The 13,518-nt window shown below is 37.0% G+C and overlaps 1 protein-coding gene across 5 annotated transcripts in view; it reads left to right on the forward strand.

Annotated features, from left to right (window-relative positions):
• The first annotated feature begins 5,231 nt into the window (after positions 1 to 5,231).
• LOC106664004 (tigger transposable element-derived protein 5) overlaps positions 5,232 to 13,518 on the forward strand; it is a 32,351-nt gene continuing 24,064 nt past the window's right edge. The window contains exons 1-2 of one of the 5 annotated variants that reach the window (XM_014389340.2): positions 5,232 to 7,176; positions 7,248 to 7,440. In XM_014389340.2, the coding sequence (XP_014244826.1) occupies positions 5,788 to 7,176; positions 7,248 to 7,440 (1,582 nt within the window). In that variant the 5' untranslated portion in view covers positions 5,232 to 5,787. The remainder of the gene's footprint in view (positions 7,177 to 7,247; positions 7,441 to 13,518) is intronic. The other 4 variants (XM_014389341.2, XM_014389336.2, XM_014389337.2 and 1 more) reach the window with 4 other exon arrangements.

Below are 13,518 nucleotides of genomic sequence, written 5' to 3' on the forward strand. Positions count from 1 at the left end.
TTTTTTTGTTTAGGCATGCCGGACTCCTGGGTTACTGTACTTTCAAAGTTTCTTAGCTCAGTACCATTGACTCAATCCTTCCCTGAATAACTAGGTCATTGACTATCGTTGCTACAATTCCTTTCCCTGGATTTTCTTTATATTCCAGGTTAAGTGTCTATTGAGCGGTTACTTTGCAATCGAAGATGATATACCTGTTTCTTCCTCATTTTTACGTAACCTACAAATGGGGGTCATCAATGTATATGTCCATGCTTTGTAGATGTTTTCTCATATGCCAGTGACTGGTAAATAGACCATCTCTGAGTTCAGCAATGAGTCTGCAAGTCTTGGTGAGAGTTGTTTTAGCATAATGTACTGTGTCTAGCCTTTAACCATGAGTTTACTAGGTCTGGCATCTACAGTCCATTTATTGTCCATTTATCATTTTGTTTTGTATATATTGTCTTGTTATCTCAATTATAGGAAACTAAATTTAGCCCGATCATATAAAATTCAATAATCAACTTGACGAAGTCAGTGTGAATCACCAATTGCACAAGTTTTAGAAAACAGAAAATTAGAAACATATAACGTTCTATTATGAAATTTGCGTGATGTTTTAACAATCCAGGAGAGTTAATAGGCTGACGACGGTCTGTACTATTGGAAAAAGTCTTTCTCAACTTTTTGAATTTTGGAAGAGTTAACTAAGTTTACAGAGGGCGATGCCCGGCAATGTTTTTTCAGCGAGACAAAGTCCGGCGTCACACATCGTGACAAACAAAGCAGGAACTTTGCGAGTTGTATGCTTCAATCGTCTCCACCTCTCCATCCATAAAATGCTTCAACATTGCTTCTTTACCAAAGACGGCTACGTAATAATTGAATCAGACGACCATAGAATATTTGTCAGTACACTGTATGAAAATATGGCGGAATAGCATTGCTTGTATAATCATACTGAAGATGGCAAAATGGTGAATATGTCTAACAGACAGAACCAACATTAATAAATTTTTGTATCGGTTTCAGTTTCATTTTGAATTAATGTTTAAAAACGAAATTTGAAATTAAAAAAGTGTGGTGATTAGTGACCGTTAATCGATATTTATTTAGAAATCGTGAGATGCGGTCTGGTGTGTTGTAGGTTTCAGAATAACGTTTTCTTTATCGTGCCAACGTTTCGATCTTTATTGAGATCATCTTCAGGGCCTGGAATTTACAAACATTGTTTACATATAACAATTACATTACATCCAAAATGTAATTGTTATATGTAAACAACGTATGTAAATCCCAGGCCCTGAAGATGATCTCTATAAAGATCGAAACGTTGGCACGATAAAGAAAATGTTTTTTTTGAAACCTACATCACACCAGACCGCATCTCACGATTTCTAAATAAATATTAAAAAAGCATTAATGAGATTCGAACCGTGGCTTTATTTATCTCAAATTTCGTGTTTTAAAAATTAATATAATTTTGTAAATAGTAATGTTGCTTTGTAGACGGTCTTTGATGTTTCTTGAAACGTTGATAACATAACTAAAAATGAAAGGCTATCATAAATCGAATAAAACCGTTATAGAAACTGATTGTTTAGAAAGGGATTTAAAACCCAGTTGACCAATCCAATGTTTCCTTACGGTAAATTGTACCTAAACCAGCCCAGGTAGCCAAAAACTTAAAAAAGCTTTTTTGTAGTTTTTAAAAGACAGAGCCTAAAACATAACCGATACATCCTAACATTTTAATATTATTATGCTAATCCCTTGTGTCAGAATGGGGTTAAAAGACAACCCACGATTTCTATTGTCTCGTGTTTAAAGTTTCTATTGTTTTCCTAATATTTGTCTCATCCGGTATCTACCGTTTGTTGAGACATAAATGAACATTTTTGTAAACTTTTTTGAACTGTCAAACCAAATCTTCGGGATGTCTATCAGCATCTTATGTTTAATTTGTGCCTTATGGACAAATCGCGCTTTCTAGCTGCTAGGTTGAAAAGAAAATGTTAGGAAGTGTGGTAATCGTGGTAACAAAATTCCCATACGTTGTACAAAAAAAAGTTATTCACGCTTGTTTTCCATCTTTGTTATGATTTCTCTATTGACGGGTCATGATTTCATGTGTATAGACATCTTCAGTTCGGTTTCGTGCTGTACGTCCAGAATGACTTTACTAGAATGAGAAAGCTGACCTTCTTTGCCGGGAGAGATGACGATGTCCATGAACGAAGGAAGGAAGGGTTGGCCGATTTTACTTTTTTACCCAGAATTCGCATCTCCCTGGTCTGTTCATGCTTATCCGCCGAATTTACACTTTTGTTTAGTACAGTTGATTTCGAGCTTTTATGTAAGTATTTGTGTTATTTAGTGACTGTTACTTGATGACTATTTGGAGGTCATGAGATGCGGTCTGGTGTGACGTAGGTGTTAGAAAAACATTTTCTTTATCCTGCCAACGTTTCGATCTTTATTGTGATCATCTTCAGAGCTCAAAGTGTTTTCCGTGTATATGTATCATTCTTGTATGTCGCGTTGAGAGTATCCATCTTTTATGTAAGTTTGTACAGTTTTTTTACTGTGTGCGTTAAGCATTTTGGCATGACGTCTTTAATTTTTTTTATTGTATGATGTTACGTCTATCGTTTATGGACTATCGCAACATTATCCCATAAAATGGGGAAAATTGTCCTCACTTTAATATTTTATTATATTAATTAATCTTTTTATGTAAGTTCTTGGTCGAGATGAAAAAGCTAGTGGCACGAGCGGGATTCGAACCGACGCCCTTCGGCTAAATACGCCGATGCTCTAACCACTTGAGCTATCGTCACTTACTGAAAACGTGAAACTTTGATTTATATACTATTATATGCAAATCATTTTTTTCTTTCAAGTGTGTGGATTTTTTTCCCTGTCATTTTGAGATCGTGACTTGCGGTCTGGTGTGGTTTTAGAGAAACATTATCTTTATCGTACCAACGTTTCGATCTTTATTGAGATCATCTTCAGAATAGACACATGTAAACTCAGTCGAACCTACGCTAATATCATTAATCAAATTTAATATCATCGCATCACGCAAACATAACATAAAAAACAATCATCACATTCGACACATCAAACATTTCTATATAGTCTAATTTTTCAACGATTTGGCTTTTCTTTCCCTAATTATCACCGTCCATAAAATCCTGAAAGTATAATCAGGCCGAACCATTACCAACGTTTTTCCCATCGTCGGCTCCTTTCACCTCAAAGAAGCCGACTCCTTATATAAAAATGCCTTTCTATCCCGACTTCCTTCACCACCCCTTCAAAATCCAATGTATAGACACAAAACAGCACTGGCGCTTTCAACACGACACAAAAGAATGACACAACTTCGCAGAAAACAAACACTTGGAGTGAGTACAAATACTTTGATTGAATCTAAAAATTTCTTGCATTGTATAAATTCATTTTTTCACATCCTACATGTTTACAAATCCCAGGCCCTGAAGATGAATGAAGGTCGAAATGTGGCACTATGAAGAAAATGTTTCTCGAAAACCTACGTCACACCAGACCGTATCTCACGATCACCAAATAATCGTTAACTAATCATTAACCACATATTTAGACAAAAATTATTTTTGTGAAAATTATTTTTCAAAGTTCCGGCTACTAAAATTCTGTCACCAACGTTTACAAGTTTAGAGTTGTTCACATCATATTGGGAATTTAAAGTAGTTTTCAATGGTATCAACGGATTTGTCCAAAACCTTTTAGTTTTGGAGTAATCATTGTTTATTTGAAGCGAGGTCGTGAAATCTAAAAAAATAAGAAAAGGGGGAATAACTCCGAAACTGTTGAGATTTGGACCATAGTTAATAAGGATTTTTTTGTTCTATTTTAAAAGTACAATCTACTGGCATAGTTTTTAACACGAGTAGCCGACCACCCCCATTTTACTTGTAATATTGTGAGGAGTAATTTATCTGTTTTCTGATAATTATTGCGTTCCTATTATTAATTATACATAATATATAGGAGGGAAAATTCAAAAGTGGGATTGATATGGGAAGTTAGTGCCCGAGAGGTTTGAAGTCACTCAAGTGGTCGAGCGGCGTATCTAGCCGAAAATCGTGGGTTCGAATCCCGCTCCTGACACTGACTTTTTTATCTCATCCAATACTTAAAGATTAATTAATTGAAATGAATTAATTATAAACGTTGTAATTGCTTGTAGAGCCTCAATGAAACCTAAAGAAGGGTTGAAAGCTTGGCGTAAAACCTGCTCTTTCTGATGACCGCATCCCTGGTCTTTAACTTGTTAGTGATATCCTGACGGTCGATTCATCATTCCTTCGTTTAATCAATAATTTAAAAAATAAATTTTTATGAGATATTTTAGTTAGTGGCGCCTTTTAATCCTTGTCTGACCATATAATTTATGATATATAAATCTTTTTGATTTATTATTTATGAGTATTTTTGATTTTTTGGGAGAATTTTGTTGAAAAATAGTTAGGAATGAAATGTAAATTTAAGTCCGTCCCCTATAGGAATCGGCTTGATTGCGCAAGTGAATTGTATTTATTCTTGCCTTCGGGGGTGACTTGCGCAGTGAACTTACCATCGCCATTGGCCACCCCGGTTTATCCCACCCTCCGATTCTTCCACCCCTCTTTTGAATTTTATTACCCATTCTTCATTACGCGTTAAGCTTTGTTGATCTTACCCCTGCAATGAAATTGCCAGTCAGACCGTCAACCTTAAGTCCGCCGGAATTAGTGTTATGGACAATTCAAAAATTTATACCGTTGCTAATTTTTTTTTTACCCGGTTGAAAATATAAAAAAAAAATAGCTGGTATAATTCAACCGGAATGGTAAATTTATTTGACGTTACGCGTTTCTCTTTTTCGAGTCTAATATTAGTTGCCCGTTAGAGATTTATAAACAAAGTGAGTTTATTATCGTACGAGCTGTGGGGAGGAATCCGAGATTAGAGAAGTGACTTCCCTTTGAAGTCATATCACAGCTGCCACCAACAGTCCTCGTTTAACCCGTTTTTATTACATTTTCTTTCTTAATTCTTAGAATTTTAGTTTTTGTAAATTAAAAAAAAAAATTATAAGTATAAATAGAAATTTTCTATCGAGAGAAAACTGTACTTGTAATTTTGCTTTCTTTTTCATTTAATCGTAATAGAAAAAAAAAACGCGGAGGATGGTAAATTGGAAGGGAGTCGCGAAATGGAAATAAAAGGGCCGGGAGGGCGAAAAGAGGGGAAAGTTATTCGGGCTTTAATTGTTTTCCCTTTGACACAAAGGACATGATTGTATGATATAAGTTTGTTACGTCACTTAGGGCGGGGCTGGGGGTGGATATCCGCTTAACTTCGGTGGCGTGCTCCCCTTTGTAGATCAAAGCCATGCTACGCTATCTCTCTCTCATATCTGTTCGGCTTTGAAGTCCCTTTGACGGCGCTACATCAAAGGCTCTCCCGCACACACACAGAGCATTATAAACGTTCTCTCTCTCGCTCCCTCTCGCTCTTGCTCACCAAACTTTGAACTGGCTCTGCGACTAGTTTATATTTCAACTCAGTTGCCTGAGTGTCTTTAGAGGGAGCACATCGTGCGCTCCGCTCCCTCTGCGGCTCTTTTCATCATTCATATTTCGTCGTGCACATGCACAGTTTTGTCACACCGCGTATACGTCAGTGTGTCGGGAGACATGTGATAGAATAGAAGAAATTGGGTAAAGACGTGCGGAGTGTGTAAAGTGAAGTGACGATGAGATAATCGCGGAAATGGATACGATGAGTGATATGTCGCCGAAGGAGCAAGGTGTGACAAAAGACCAATCTAGTCAGTGGTCGGAGAAAATTTCAGCCAAAATGAGAAAAAGGTGTAAAATTTCTCGTATAACTTCTAGTCGTTTGATGGATAAACTGAGAAAAAGGATGCCGAAGAAGCGTCAAGAAGACCCTAAAAGAGTTTACAGGGAGGCCGACGTCGAAAAAGCTCTATACAGGTGGTACGCCAGAATGACTCAGAATACAACAAGAGAGTGCCCTACGAGCGGAGAAATTATTAGAAAAGCTGCGGCGTTGGCGAAAAAGTTCGGAGCAGACAGTGTTAAAATCAAACAGTTCAACAGAGAATGGACGAAATCTTGGTATACGAAGTTCGGCATTAAACAAATCAAGCCGCAACCGGAATCGATTCCCGAACCTCCGCCGGTTTTGGACGCCGCTCTTGAAGGGTACTCGGACGATCAGATTTACACCGGGCTGGCTTTCGAATTCGACTGGACCAGCCTGCCCGACAGGTCTATGGAGAGGAGGGCTCCGGAGGACCGAGTCTGGCTTCTCATGGCGGGCAATAAGTCAGGAAGGCACAGGACGAGGATGTTAATCACCGGAAAGGAATGGAGGCCGGAGTCTCTAAAGCATGTAAATATGTTAAGCCAGCCGGTAGTATACGCCGGCGGAGGAGTGGGACGTCTAACCCCCGATCTCTTTTCCTGGTGGTTCCATCGAGAATTTTCCCCGGCTGCTCTCGTTCTCAACGAAGCTGGTGCCATTCTGGTAATGGAAAAGGCCGATTATTTACCTCCTTCTTCAGATTGTGTGTCATCTGACGGGAAAGTTAAACTAGTGGTCTATTCTGAAGAAACTTCACCTAATATAAAACTGGACCAAAGCTTACTCAGGTCCGAACTTAAAACGAGATACGCTATGCTCCTCCTGCATATCATATCGATGGAACAATCTAGGTGGATGTCGATCCCTCATTATTTATCGAATTTCAGTTTGAAAGAAGCTTTTCCGTTGCTTCATCGTGCTTGGCTTAACGTTAGACCCGAGACGTTTAGGAGAGCCTGGTCGGGTGCTTTGGGGTCAGTGTTGGGTGAAGAGGATAGAATGCTTCTTCTCGAATTGCAGTGGATATCCCACGATATCGGTTTCGAAGTTACTGATGAAGACGTCCAAATATGGTCGTCTTCGACTCGCGAGCTTGAAAGCATACCGGAAGAAGTAAAAACCGAACCCAGGGAAGAAACCGCCGGTGAAACCGTCCCTACCGCCTCCGAGGCGGTTAACCATCTTTCCAAAGCTCTCGTTTGGATGGAATCGGAACCTATCGAACCCAGTTATCTTCTTGTACTTCGCGATATCATCACGATAGCCAAACAGGTCGGCTCGTAGTTTTAATTCGAAATTTTCTTTTAGAGTTGTATTTTAACATTTGGTTCTTATGTTTTCAGGCGAGCAAGATGGGGCTGGGTGCGGGCCATCCTGGTAGCGGCCTTCCTTTCTTTTGCCACAACGGAGATCCTCTGAGTCAGCCACCTCCTGCCCACATGGGGATCCCACCTTACCAGCTGGACCCTAAGGGCGGTGAGTACTGGCGCGCACCTCAACAATGGAAGAGGCTGGGACCTCTCCTCGCAGCTACAGGTCAACCACACAAACCCCTTCTATTACTAACCATGAAAGTCCACACATGCTACTTTTGTCTAATTCTTCGCTTTTTTTTCTTATTTTTCCCTCAAGCTAATACCACCCCCCGGGTAAAACTAAGATGGCGGGGGTGTCGCGCACGGCTATTGCGCACCCCCGGGATACGCCCGACTTTCCACCCTCCGATCGATATTAACTACTATATTTCATACATTATTTATCCTTCAAAACGGCCCCCATAGACGTTAATGTATATCTTCTTGGATAAGAGTTGTCCTTTTTTCTTTCTATCCTGTAGGCTAGGAAAAAGTACCAAGCCCTTCGATTTTTTAACGAATTAAGAACCCCTTATTTTTAATAATAGTTTTTTTTAAATCTTTTATTTAGCAATACAATTTTAACATATTCAATGTTGGAAATTATAAACTGTAGAAATTCCCTGCTTTAGGAAAGGCACCGAAAGGTGTAATCAGAAATAGACCAGAGTTGATATAATTGAAAGGAAATTCGGGCTTAACCTACTTTCAAAATGGCCAAAATTCCCGTGCTTGAAAATTCCCCACCGTTATGAAATTAGTCCGGTTCTAGCTTTTCATAAAATTACGACAATGCATGTCCGCTTTAGTAAGAAAAAGAAAACGTTAAATCATCGGAAAATATAACAGTACTTTTTTATTCGTGCCGCTTTATAACTCTTAGATAATAAAGAATTGAATGAGCGCCGGTTTTGACCGTAATTGTTCATTTAGAGGATATTGAAATAGGGTAAACAAATACAGCAAACAGTGTTGTTTACTCGTGGTTTCTTTGAAAGGCCCGCTGAAGGGGCTCATGAAAGAATGAAGAGTTTTGCGTGTCGTTGCATAATCTTTCCGTCGTGCTTTCGAAACGTTGCTTTGAGATGATTCCGCCTCTTTTAAATCATGTGTTCATGCTGAAAATTCTTTTTATGAGGCCTTCTGTTGATCTCGCCCCATTCAAAATTTATAAAAATGATCAAATTAATTAAACGAAAACCAATTGTGACTTTTGATAAGGAGCACCCACAGTTTATTGGCGCATGCTTTCAATTATCTCTTCTTATTCATACCTCTCAGCGGAGTTTCTTTCAAACTCTACATCAAGCGACACAGGGAAGACATGAATAGGATTCGAGTGAATATGAATCAAGTTAGCTTTTCAGAAAAATTCTGAAATATAAAAAAAGCATGTTTTCCATTTAGTAAAGTTTATCTTAAATAAACTTGTTTAAATTGACACTTCCCTTTAGAATATTAGCAGTCTATTGGATCTTATAAACAATGCTTTATTAATTACAAAAAGCATTATTTTCTATTCCTAAACACATTTCAGGACAATGAAAATATTATTATTTCATAAAAATTAAATTCTGTGAAATCCACTGAGCAAAAGTCCTTGGCGTTTATACCAGATCGATTCCTCATCAAAATACCATTGGCTTGCAATTTGAACCAATTTTTTAAAATAATTAATTATTCGAAATAGCGAAGCTGTTACTTTTTGTTCTAATTTCAGTTGAATAAGTTCATTTTTATAAAAGTGCTTTTATCTATTTTGAAAAACAACGTAGAGATATAGAAGAAAAGTGGTCGAGCTCCGATGACATCGATCAGGACTCGAGACGTTCATTTTTCATTGCAAACCTCACTTTACAAAATATTGCATTGTTTATATACAGGGTGAATTGCTACTCGTGCTACAAACTTCTCCAGTAGATTCTTCACCCTAAAATGAACAAAAAAGTTCATATTGTCCATGGTCCGATTCTCAACCATTTCAGAGTAATTTCGCTTTTTATCGATTTTGAAAGATATCACGTCCTGGCGTCGGAAAATCGTGATATCTTTTAATCTAAACATTTCTCTGAAAATCTAATAGCACCGTTGAAATTCCCGTTAATTTTTCAATAAGAAGATGACGGTGGCAAAATGTTTGGGCTAATTTTTTGTGTTTTATTTCAGCCAGAACTACAAAAAGAGTGGAAAATTGTGTAAATCGGAAAGTGTATAAAGTAATCCAGAGTTTCTAATTTTAGTCTCAGAAGGCAGCAAATTTGAGGAAAACTACCTGATTTAATAACGCTTCCAACGCACTCGTCATTTTCTTATTTAGTGGTTGTGAGACCAAGATGTTGATGACAAAAAGAGAAAAAATGGTGGTTCAAGGATTGCTAATGTTTGAGAGTGACTTGCTACTCGTGCTACAAACTTCACCAGTAGATTCTTGACCCTAAAATGAACAAAAAAGTTCATATTGACCATGGTCCGATTCTCAACCATTTCAGAGTAATTTCGCTTTTTATCGATTTTGAAAGATATCACGTCCTGGCGTCGGAAAATCGTGATATCTTTTAATCTAAACATTTCTCTTAAAATCTATAAGCACCGTTGAAATCCCCGTTAATTTTTCAATAAGAAGATGAAGGTGGCAAAACGTTTGGGTCTTTCTTCCTTGACCTTCTAGCTGTTTGTAAACTTCTTAAGCATTACATACTAAATGGGCATTAAATTAAATTAAAAAATTTCAATGGAATTATGATTTTGATTCTCTCTAAAAATTAACGGGGATTTCAACGGTGCTTATAGATTTTAAGAGAAATGTTTAGATTAAAAGATATCACGATTTTCCGACGCCAGGACGTGATATCTTTCAAAATCGATAAAAAGCGAAATTACTCTGAAATGGTTGAGAATCGGACCATGGACAATATGAACTTTTTTGTTCATTTTAGGGTGAAGAATCTACTGGAGAAGTTTGTAGCACGAGTAGCAATTCACCCTGTATATATGTATAAAAGTGGGAGGTTTATGGGCCGACAAACAGCTGAGGTCATCGCTGACCCTCTGGTTTCTTTCTTTTTCTGGCCTCTCACATTTAGATGTTAGAAGTTAGCTGTTGTTAGATGACATATGTTAGATGTAAGATATTAGATGTTCGAAGCTAGAGGTTAGATGTTACATATTAGAAGTTAGATGAAAGATGTTAGAATTAGATGTTACATACTAGAGGTTAGATGTTAGAATTAGATTCACTAATTTCGTGGTCCGCTTGACCAATTATCGACCAATTATGTTCGAATCCCTCTCGTGCCATTAACTTTTTTTCATCTCAACTAAAAACCTTAACTAATTGTTAGAATTAGAGGTTACATATTAGAAGTTCGATGAAAAATGTTAGATGTTACATATTAGAAGTTAGATGTTACATATTAGAAGTTAGAGGTTAGATGTTGCATATTAGATGTTAGAATTAGATGTTACATATTAGAAATTAGAATTAGATTATACATATTAGATGTTAGAATTAGATGTTACATGTTCGAAGTTAGACGTTAGAATTAGATGTTACATATTAGAAGTTAGAGATTAGATGTTACATATTAGAAGTTAGAGATTAGATGTTACATATTAGAAGTTAGAGATTAGATGTTACATATTAGAGGTTAGATGTTGCATATTAGAAGTTAGATGTAAAATATTAGATGTTAAATATTAGATGTTAGAGATTAGATGTTACATATTAGAAGTTAGAGATTAGAATTAGATGTTACATATTCGAAGTGAGATGTTAGATAGTAAACTGCAGCCATTTGAGCTTCTCGATATGATTATCGACTCTAGTTTTATATGTAGAGATATCCTATTTGATATCCTAAAATGCTAGCATCTCTTTGTACCTCAGAATATCAACTACTAAGTATAATATATAAAACTTACAATACATATATGTATATACATAACCACAAACATAGTCTGGTGACATTTACTCCTCTAGACTACTCGACATTACTCGGGGCGGGTTAAACAAACCCTTTCTGTCACGCTAATAAATTACATCCATTCCAATAAATTAACATAAACAGATCACATGATACCAACGTAGAAGTCTGGTCATATTACCCCAGAGTACTCTATATTCATCCGGGCGGAAAATAATTAATTAAAAATATAAAATACGTTAGTTAAGATGAGCATCAACATATACCCAAATGGAATTTTTTAACCTAGAGCCTATATGGGATGTCTCATTCTTAATTTCCATAGGAAAAAAAATTGGAATCCCTTTAAAAAATCTCCAATACTTTAAAGAATTGTGAAAGCTGAGGATTTAAAACGATCAACCCCCCCCCCCCCTAGACCACGGAGTTCTTTTAACATTAAACATGTGGGTAATTATAAAGCATTCCGGTTCAATAGTTGTAACCGTATATTTTAAAGAGACCGTTTAGCCCCGGATTATTGTCGAAGAGAACAAAGGTCGTAAAACCCTTCAAGTGCAAATCGAAGGGTTGTCTCGTATTATGAAAAGGGGTTGGAATGACCATTGTGCCTGGCCGTTGCCCTTGTAGGTTGTAGGTTTCTTGTCCACGCGGGTAAAAATAATTTAGCACTTTTATCAGGTATGAATGTGCTCTTTCACATATCGGTTCATATCTCAATAGGTCTATTTCCATTTATGTCGTCATTGCCTTTAGATTAACCCTTGTCAAAACGTATCCATAAGCGAAAATAAATTGTAGTTTTGTTTCCTATCCTGGATCTTTGGCCTATCAGACGCGTTTTATATTTGTTATATTCGTTCTGAAATTTTTGAAATAATGAAAAACGTCTACGCCCGCGATAGATGCGTTGTGAACGAATCATGTTACCTGTTTCCGATTATTGTCAGATGAGCGCATTGTGACGAGCAGGGGACCCCTTTCCGCCCCTAGTTCCACCCCAACCCCGTCGGCCCGTGGCTCAGGTTGCCTTCCAACTTTTCATTAAATTGACTTTCTTTATGTCCCCTGACAATGGGCCTGAAACTCATCACAAAGTATTTAGAGGGGATTAGAGTGACATCCCTCGGATGAATACCATTCGATATTATAAAAGACTTCCTTATTTTCTCATCAGCTCTCCGACGGGGGAGGAGAGTGATAATATTGGCCTTAATATTAAACGTTGCCCTTACTTTTTTTTCACTCACTCCTTACTAAATTAACTTGTTAAATTACCATTTATTCATTCTGTCATTCTGGATTATAAATTTTTATAATAAATGCAATTCCCATAAGCTTCTACGTCTAGCGATCGAACAGTACGGTTATAACTGTCAATTCACATCAAAAATTCCTTTTGAACGATAATCCCCTGGCTAAGTACAACGGAGAAAAATTTATCATTCCATCTGAACATGACAGGATTGATAAACATTTTTTTTATTTTACATCAAAGTTTTCTGAAAATTAAATAGTCCCAAGTATCACCGAAATCCCATAAATGACTAACGAGCAAATAGGAACGTATTTGAACTGAAATGGTCGTGTTAAAACTATTATAAAAGGAAAAAAAAACATGTCAGAAGAAATAAAAAAATAAATTCACTAGTTTTCGAGGTCCGCTTGACCAGTTAGTATCTTTCATTTAATTAAGGTTTTTATAGTTGAGATAAAAAAGTCAATGCCACGAGCGGGATTCGAACTCACGATCTTCGGCTTGACACGTCGCTGCACGACCACTTGCGCTATCGTGACCTTGATCCGCTCGGACACTAACTTCCCATCTCAACCCCACCTTTTGAATTTTCCCTCCTTTTTGCCATTTTTCAAATGTCGTGTAATCTATTTGATTCTCGGCTACAAATGAAATGGCCACGGAGAGCTTTTGGTGAAGGTATACTTCATTTTAACTTATTAAATTCACTAGTTTTCGTGGTCCGCTTGGCCAATCAATATCTTTCAATTAATTGAGATTAATTAATTAATTTAGTTGAGATGAAAGGTCACGATTGCTCAATGGTAAAGCAGCGGCGTATCTAGCCGAAAATCGTGGGTTCGAATCCCGCTCGTGACACTGACTTTTTTATCTCAACTAAAAACCTTAATTAATTTAAAGAAATAAAAGTTAAAAATCAACATAACGTGCTAACAGCATAAGAATAAAATTAAAAGTAGGTGTTTGTCGACTTTGTTTTCTTATTCTTTCCCCAAAATTACAATGCACAAATGCTGCAAAAACACGCATTCTGATGAAGGCGTGGGTTTTACTAAAAAACGCGAGTTCTATATCATTG

This window comes from Cimex lectularius, unplaced genomic scaffold, assembly GCF_000648675.2.
Source record: "Cimex lectularius strain Harlan isolate CLEC.00 unplaced genomic scaffold, Clec_2.1 scaffold26, whole genome shotgun sequence".
NCBI lineage: Eukaryota > Metazoa > Arthropoda > Insecta > Hemiptera > Cimicidae > Cimex > Cimex lectularius.